Genomic DNA, 8902 nt, shown 5'->3' with positions numbered 1-8902 from the left:
AAAGTAAAAATTAAAACACATTGAGTATTTTCATATAATTTAACACAACTCCGATTTTTCTCCTTAAACCATCAAATCCAAGCCAAAAACAATTGAAAATTCACACAAAAATATTAATTTATAATAAAAAATAACATAATGAAATTGTTATGATTGAAAATCTCAATGATTTAAACAAATTTTATTGTTATAAGAACATATATATTACTTGTTTGAGTGATCATTTGCATTCCGTTTGCTATGAAATTTCATACAAATTTTACTGTTATAAAGAATAGATATATTATTTGTTTGAGTGATCATTTGTACTCCGTTTGCTATGAAATTTCATAAGAATATTCTTACACACTTAATATGATTTATCATGACTGAAACTTAATGAGATTGTATTATTATAATTGGAATTTCATTGATTTATCATGAGTGAAATTGAAATTTTCAATTAAGAAGACATGAAAAATAATTAAAATAACTTCAATTTTGTTTATAAAAAAACAAGAGGAAGAGTTGAACAACTATTGAAATGCATAGGCACAAGTCATCCTTGACAAGGAAGTTTGCAATTATTTTTCTCCAAATTGTTTGTTTTCTTATATACTTTGTAGAGATCTTAGAAATAGCATGGAACTTTCATTTTACACTGATAACACAAACAAATTAACAAAAATCACAAACTAACAATTTTTAATCTTTGATTGTTGTGGGTAAGCCTAGTTCTAAAGTCACATCTTCCTTCTCTGACACTGCCAAAAGAATAGTTATATGTTCATGGTTGTTTTTTATTCTTTCCACAACTACTACATAAACAAATAAATAAAAAAATTGATGAAGCAATTATAATAATGCAATTAGGTTTCATCTTAAATGACATGTCACTATACGTTTTTGCCATAGACTTTGAAGAAGACTAGAAAATAGTTAACAAAACTTCCTTTTTTTAATGTATAGACACAAGTCATATTTTGTCCAAGTAAACGCTGTCATTTTCGATAGCGCTAGGTGATGTAATAATTCTCACAAATACACAAGAGTACGCATAACACAATGTATGCAAATACGAGATCGACCACACGGAGACAAGTTAATTTCATTGTTGTACATAACTTAACGAATGAATTGAATGAAAATAAGAGAGTGAGAGAATGAGAAGTAACCTAAACTAACAAAGAAGCAAAATTCATAATTTGATCACCGAGATGAAAGAAGCCTAAGGTAATGATGTCACCTATCAATCATATCATAAGCATTCAATTAACAAACACACAATTATGGTTCCAATTCAAAGGTTGATTCTTTCTTAAATATGAAGGTTCGTTCGTTCGCCGTGCCAACAAATATTATTAACAATGGATTAATCCTGTTCGGTTCGTAGTCATTAACCCAAGGCAAATAACTCATTACAATCTAAAAAACTATAACAACAATCAATCCCCTAAACCTTGTTCATAGCAGTCGATAATTTATTTCCTTAATTCTGGTTCCATTAAGACATATGAATTTTGTTCGTTCCTTAGTCCTAGCTAGATGAGCCAAAATTCATTCCTTAGTCCTAGCTAGATGAGCCTAATTGAGCATTCAATTGGTGATCAGACAATCAAACAAACAATAGACTATAAGTGTGGTAATTAAAGACAATAATCATTGAACAAAAATCATGCATTCATCAAATCAAATAGCTTGTAATATTCATCTTAGGCTACATCACACCCTAGCAATAAGAAAAACTAGAGAGGATAATTAAAACGAAATTTCAAAATATTTTATCTTTCAAAATACTTGTTAGATTTCGAAAAAAATACATATTTGAAATCAATATACAAAACTTGTTTTGGGCCCAACACCGTAGGTGCTAACGGCGAAGTCGTCATTTTCAGCTTCAAAATTGGACATTTCGATGGATTACTTTTTGGGTAGTTAAGCAATTTCAGTGTGTTTTTAAGATTTCTCTGAGGGCCCGTTTGGTTCAATGTATTACGATAGTTATTGTAATCCATCTACAAGTAATCCAATTGTGGTAATGTCATCACAAGGTATTCCTATTAAGGTGTTTGATTTATAAAATGAAAATATATTCCATTTTTTAGTGTTTTCCAAAATTACCCTCCTATACATTTACTTATTGATAAAAACTTCCGCATTGCCCTTCTCCTTCCTTTTTTCCCTAAATACATTTTGCCCACACAGATTTATCAGTCCAAGCTTTTTATAATGTCTTTTGAAGAATAAGGTAAGTCTACATGAAACATCGCAGTTGATGCACCTGAAGCAACACTTCATATATATTGAACAACTTAGACAGTGTAACATTGAAGCCACTGATAGTATAATTACTTGATTGGGTCAAGGTTGGCAATATATCATATATAGAGATTACTTTAACATCAATCTACCATTTATTTCATTGTGTCTAATTAGCATCACTGCGTACAAAGCTAACGTGGGTTTTATGTAGCTGTAATAAATTGAAAGAGACTTGGATATATGTAATAGAAGTATTGATTGATAATTTGGTATATGGATATAATATTGCCTATTTTAATGTGCTTTAAAATAATCACAAACAGAAAAAGAGAAAAGAAAATGAAGACAACAAAGGATCAGAAGAATTTTATGTCAAAATGTAATAGGTGATACATGTGCCAAAATGTAATAGGTGATACATGTGTTAATAAGCAGTTTTGCATCTTAATAAATGTAGTTTTCCGGAGAGAATATAATCACAAACGTATATATGTGATGCACAGAAAGCCTCAACCTGGTAGCCTTTAAGTATTTATGCTTATAAACCTCGAGAAAATAATGGTGAAAAAATGCCATCTTGAGAACCAAACAAAACTCTAATAATTTATCAATACCCCACAATAATCCCAAACACTTGATGCTTCACATCATCCTCCATAGCATATTTTAGAGTTTTGCCATCAATAATTAATGCAATCCAGCATGTGGATCCTTTTCTAGCTTAATCATTATTTGCAAACCGTTGGCTTTGCATCAAAATGTTCTCTTTACGGCCCGTTCAGTAACGAAAAGGAATTGAATCCAACATCAAGTGAAATAAATTTCCAGAAAACCAAGTCCAAACCTTCACAAAAGTAATATACCTCTTTAGACTCTGAATTCATTGTTGTCATGCAAATCTTCTTCGTGCCTTATCAAATCAGACTACATGAGAATCTGCATGATACACAAAAGGTTTCATTAGAATGTATGACATAGTATATTCAAAAAAAAAAAAAATTCGGGCAAAGTACAAACTTCTCAAACCAACACTTAAGTTGATTGCAGTTTCCACTTTCCAAATCTTGCGACCAGCTTGTGCAACCCATCAAGTTTTCAGTAATGCTAAGACTAACGTACACAACCCAGCTTCTCCATATAACATGTACCCAGAGGCCAGAGTTTTGGTCCTTTTGGAAAATGAACAGTCTAAGTAGGGTGATATCTCAGTGTTCCAAAGTGTCGAACTTTATAGCGAAAAAAATTTAAAGAAGGCCCGGATAAAAAATTTTCACCTCAAAAAAAAAAAACATAATAAAAATATCTACACAAGCGATGGTCATGGCGACGCCCTTTGCTTTGCTGAGCTTCTAGTAAAAGAACTGCACTCATCGAAAATAAGATAATATTAGTTAACATTCTCTTTGAAGGCAAGTAAGAGACAGACAAGTTTGGAAAATATAAACAATTGACTGATTGAGATATGAGACAATGAAAGCAGAGTATCATAATAACAGAACAGACTATGAACAACATGCAAAAGAACATTTTAACAAAAACCTTTTGTTGAAAAAAAAAAGCTTGAGAAATTTGAATGAAGCATGAGAACTGGATCATATTCCGTACCAATCTTTTAGAGTTATTCCTGTTGAAACAAAAGAAGTTGTACGATTTCTAAACATGAGTGGAACAGTTTCCATTTCCTTTCTTCTCACTGAAGCTGAATCTTCCACAGGATTGCTCACATTATCTTTAGCATCTTGTATCACTAATTCTTTGACGTCATCCACATAATATTGCTTCAAGGAGAACTGGGTCAGATCACCACAAAGAGAGTTCGGTTGGATCACTGAACCACAATATCTATCTTCTATTTCTTGAGTGTACACCAAATGGACGCCACACTTTTTGACCGTACAACAGTTTATAGAATCTTCTCCAACGCAGAATTCAATTGAGATCTCATCCCCATCATATGCTTCTCCAGTTATCCTCCAATTATTTACCAATGATTGATCATAAACTAAAAAGACTTGACTTGACTGAATAGCATTTTCAAATCTCCAAGTAAACCCAAAATCACCATTGGCACTGAAGCTGTCACCTACCTTGTTTCTTATACGGCAATTATAGTAAAAATCATTGTCTTTGCAGTAACTAGGGAACTGCTTGAACTCAATAACAACACAAAAAATCAGGCAGAATAACTCATCATTACACCAATGTGGAGAAAGCTTTGCAGTTAGTGAGGATCCGCTGCTTTTATAGTCGAACCAATCTGGAACATCACCTCCTGAAAACACCATACAGGCTGCTCCAGTATTCTGCACATGATAATCAGAAATTTTAATTTAAAATATACTTGTATAAATATAGATAGAGATAAACTAACAGACAGAGAGAGACCTTGGATAATAAAGTTTCAGGATAAGTGACTTCCCAATGCCGCAGCCTCGATTCTACATCTGCTGCTGTGCTGTTTATTGCATTTTTGTCCAATTTACAGCAATTTGCAAAATCAAACCAAATATAATCTTGGTGATCGTCAAATACTCCTCTGGCTGTTGTGGATAAAGGACTTGCCACCATTTCTAGTGATATGCAATTCGCTGCATACATACATCGGACATTCATTGGAAGCTGAGGTAGTGATTGAAGCCTCTTGCAGTCATTCAGGTTAAGAAATATGAGATTCGTAAGTTGTTTAATGGCAAAAGGTATTTTCTGAAAATTGTTTCTAGAGAGATTTAAGCTTTGCAACGAAGATAACCAAACAAGATGGTCAGTTAACTCCCTCAGATGTATATTAACTTCTTGTTGATGCTCCCTTTTCTTCGATGGACAACACAGACCAAAATGCCAGAGTGGTTTCAGTTTATAAATGCTGGTGAGATTCTTAAGCCTCGTGCTCCCACCAAGTTCCAACAAGATTAGGGATTTCAGATTGCAGATTGTTGATGGAACTTCTTCGATTGCAGTCCCTCCTAAACCTAAACATTGGATTTTCAATGATACCTTTGGAAATTTCTTGATAAGAAAACATCCATAAAGAAGCAGTTTTTGTAGATTTGTAGCCAGTGAGAGGTCTGGAATGTCAATCAAGTTTTTCGAGAAAGAGAGATCCATCTCCTTCAAGTGCACAAGGTTCTGCCACAATCATAAACAATATTATTTCAAACATTACATCATAAATAGTATAAAAACATTTTATATACTTAATGTTCTCTCAATATTTCATTCACACTCTACATAACCTATCTACTAAATACTGGGTTCTTTAATTTCGCGGAAAACATATATAAAGCACAAGATTTTAATCATTTTTCGAGTTTAGGAGGTTTTTTTTTCTTTTATGAAAAAAGTTTTAGGAGTTATCCATGGTCTTTTAAGGATTTATTTCCGTTTCACACGACTTTTTCAAAGTTAAGTAATTTTTACTATATTTTATATGGTAATTTGTAAGGCAAAATAATTGTAATAAAAGCACCAAAATAACGCTACCATATGGAACAATTCGTTAAGATGGATTATGAATAAAAAATTATGGAAGCTTGAAAGATTATAAACACACCTACTACACACAAATTGTTCGGATTCTAATCGTTGTTCATCAATTTTTAGAATGCTTGGTTTTATAGTAATATATTAAAAGAAAAAAAATTGTTCCATGACACACCTACGTCACTACATTTTTTTTTTTTTTTGAGGAATCTAGAATTTATGATTTGTGAATCCATGACAAGAAAAAATTTAAAGGTATACCTGTCTTCCGTTCCACAATCGTTTAACACAGCTGTTAGGCATTTTGAGACTAACTAGATTTTCCGGATAAAAATTTATTGGCAAATATGTCAAAGGGTATCTGTCCCAATACAAATATCTTAACTTGTTAGGAAGAGATTTAAGGCCTTGAAGAAGGCGCACAGCGGACAAATGGATTCTGATTTTGAAGAACTCAAGATTGTGCATCCTCTGAAGTGCTACTGGATTTATGCTCAAGTCTTTTAGCTTACACATGTCCAACAATATTCCTTTGACTGCCAGAGTCCCCTACAGACCAAGGTGAGTAACGAAGTCATGACATAAAACAAAATGAATGTTGTAAAAAATATGAATTTCTACGGGCGAGGTTACACATGAAATACAAAGTTACTGCATTAGGCTCTTACTGTGTTCATTGTCAATACATCACAGATGTCATGATGATCCCACAGCCTACTGCGTTTTCCTGGCTCTTTTGATTCTTCACGGACAATTTGTCGACCCATTTCTTGTAGTAGGTCATGCATCCATATTCGACCCGTTCGAATAGTTATAAGAGATTTGTCAATAAGCACAGCAAGTTCGATATCCGTAGAATAATTGCAAGCATCATGGAACCATTTGACTTCATTAACACTCCCTCCTCGAAAGAGACATGCAATATTAAGAAACAAATCTTTTTCCTGGTGGTCCAATCCAGCATAACTGATAAGCAACACTTGCTGCACAGCTATGTTTGGGTTTCTCTCTAATTTCATCAATGCACTTTCCTGTTCTTGCTTGCTCCTTCCACATAGATGGGAACCTAAGATTTTAAGAGCTAAAGGATGACCTTTTGCATAATTTATTGCCCTGTTTGACAATCTCATGTGATGATCTTCTGGTGGAAGCTCTTGTTTGAAAGCGTATTGGCTAAAAAGACATAGACTTTCATTGTAATCTAACTCTGGAACGTCATAGATCCTATCAACTCCATTCTTAAACACTTGTTTGTCCCTACTTGTTATAATGACAATACTTCCTGGACCAAGGCAATCATGCCAGCCAACTAAGAGTTCAATCTGCTGAAAATCACTAACATCATCCAAAACAATAAGTACCTTCATACGACAAAGCCTATCCCTTATAAAAGGAATTCCTAGATTAGGAGTGCCTACATTTAAGTTCCCATCCTTCAGTAATCCAATCACAAGTTTTTCTCGTAATTCACTTAGCCCACGCTTCTCACATGTTTCTCTTACATATTCAATAATACAATGCCTTTCAAATTTTGAAAAATTGTAGTTAAAGAAAGCTCTAGCAAGTGTTGTCTTACCTATACCTCCCATTCCCCAAAGTCCAATGATGCGAACATCTTTATTAATCATGCTCAGTAGTGACTCAATTTGCTCAAAGTGAGAGCTCATTCCAACAAGATTACCAAAATTGCTTGAGGAAGTGTAATTAAGCTTGCCCAAAATATCTGTTACAATACTTTTAATAAGTGTAGCCTCATGCCTGAAAAGAAAAAAAAAGTAAACCTGAATTAAACACTAATTTTGAACGTAAAAAATAATTATTGCAATCTTAAGAATATCAAGAAGGGAGACAAAAGAAAGATATTACCTTGTGACATGAGAATCCCATCCAGATAAATTAGCAGCTTTTGTCAAAGCATCCCTCCATGTATGTATCTTTGGATGACCTTCATACCAAGCTAAAGCTTGTCCAAAAGAGTCTGATTGGTTTCTTACATGTGATGGATCCACTTTGTAGAAGACTGGTATAACAATTTGTCCATTTTCTTTGTTACACTCCATGATTCTCAAGAGTTCATCTAAGCACCATTTGGAAGAAGCGTAGTTCTCAGAGAAAATGACAAGTGAGATTTTTGATTCTGCAATCGTCTTGAGAAGAGCATCTGAAACATCATATCCTCTCTTGAGATCATTATCGATGAAAGTTTTAATTTTTGCACGACACAAAGCAGCATATACATGACTGGTAATGTTGTCACGAGTGTCACTCCCTCTGAAACTAACGAAAACATCATACTTTTGCTGAATAGGATTTGTGGAAGTAGGAGTAGATGAAGAAGCCATAACTAAAAGCAAAGATGAGTAGTTGTGCTCTTTCAAGTCTTTTTAAGTCTTTCATAAGTAAAGAAGATTTTGGATAAAGGAAGGGAAACGGTTATAAAGAAGCTCGCCTCCTCAAGCTTCTTAGCACTTTCCAAAGGTTAAAGTATGAGAAATTTTATTAACACCACAAAATCTACTAAATTTACACTATATTCTTAAAAAATTTATTTACATATATATATATATATCATTGTTTGGAATGATAAATATACCCTTTTATCAAAAAAAAATATCGAACATATATTTACATATGGAATTAGATACTTATAAATTTACACACAAATTCGCTAACAAAAAAAAAAATTTACACACCATCTGAAAAAAGTATGCTAAGGACGTATATATGTATGTATCTCCATACCATAATACGTACAGTTCCAAAACCTCCATCACCAAGTTCTTTTCAGAATCAAAATGGTTTGTGGCTTCTTCAAGTTCACTGTAAGAGAAAAGAGGGACCCCAAACCATAATACGGTGCCTCCTTCAAGGTCTGATTTTGAGGAAGGGTTAGGGTTAGAAGAAGCATGATTTGAGATTTGAGTGTATGTAAAGGGTAGTTTAGGTTATTCATTAAATATTTGAAATAAATTTATAAAATATAGATGTAAATTTGTAAGTTAAATTTGGTGGTGTAAATAAAATTTCTCTTAGACCAATAATAATAGTTTGCGTGAGAAAAATATAGGAGGCAACTGTTGTTCCTAGTCAATCAATCATTAAACACTACTACTTTTCCTTGTGGTGAAGAATCAAAGACAATTTCAAGTGACGTTCATCGTATGCTAATTTTCGTCAAAAA

At 33.1% G+C, this 8902-nt stretch overlaps 1 protein-coding gene across 1 annotated transcript; it reads right to left on the bottom strand.

Moving 5' to 3' along the window:
* Window positions 1–2657: 2657 nt before the first annotated feature.
* Window positions 2658–8157, bottom strand: LOC120012414 (disease resistance-like protein DSC1). The gene is made up of 7 exons (XM_038863839.1): window positions 7588–8157; window positions 6390–7479; window positions 5983–6270; window positions 4627–5367; window positions 3847–4544; window positions 3259–3602; window positions 2658–3177 (listed from the first exon to the last, which is right to left on the bottom strand). Exons 1-6 carry the CDS (start codon window positions 8061–8063, stop codon window positions 3560–3562), a joined length of 3336 nt encoding a protein of 1111 aa, XP_038719767.1. The 5' UTR covers window positions 8064–8157; the 3' UTR covers window positions 2658–3177; window positions 3259–3559.
* Between the last annotated feature and the right edge of the window lie 745 nt (window positions 8158–8902).

The sequence above is a fragment of the Tripterygium wilfordii genome, chromosome 13 (assembly GCF_013401445.1).
Source record: "Tripterygium wilfordii isolate XIE 37 chromosome 13, ASM1340144v1, whole genome shotgun sequence".
NCBI lineage: Eukaryota > Viridiplantae > Streptophyta > Magnoliopsida > Celastrales > Celastraceae > Tripterygium > Tripterygium wilfordii.
Note: the sequence above shows the minus strand (reverse complement) of the source record. Positions and strands in the feature narration are given on the sequence as shown.

What these genes read in the sequence shown, in the direction of transcription:
- LOC120012414 (XM_038863839.1), bottom strand. Translation starts at nt 8,063, where the DNA reads ATGGCTTCTTCATCTACTCCTACTTCCACAAATCCTATTCAGCAAAAG. An exon ending in ATGTATTGACAATGAACACA is followed by an intron (nt 6,271 to 6,389) that starts GTAAGAGCCTAA and finishes CTTGGTCTGTAG; the next exon opens with GGGACTCTGGCAGTCAAAGG. An exon ending in GGAATAACTCTAAAAGATTG is followed by an intron (nt 3,603 to 3,846) that starts GTACGGAATATG and finishes CGATGAGTGCAG; the next exon opens with TTCTTTTACTAGAAGCTCAG.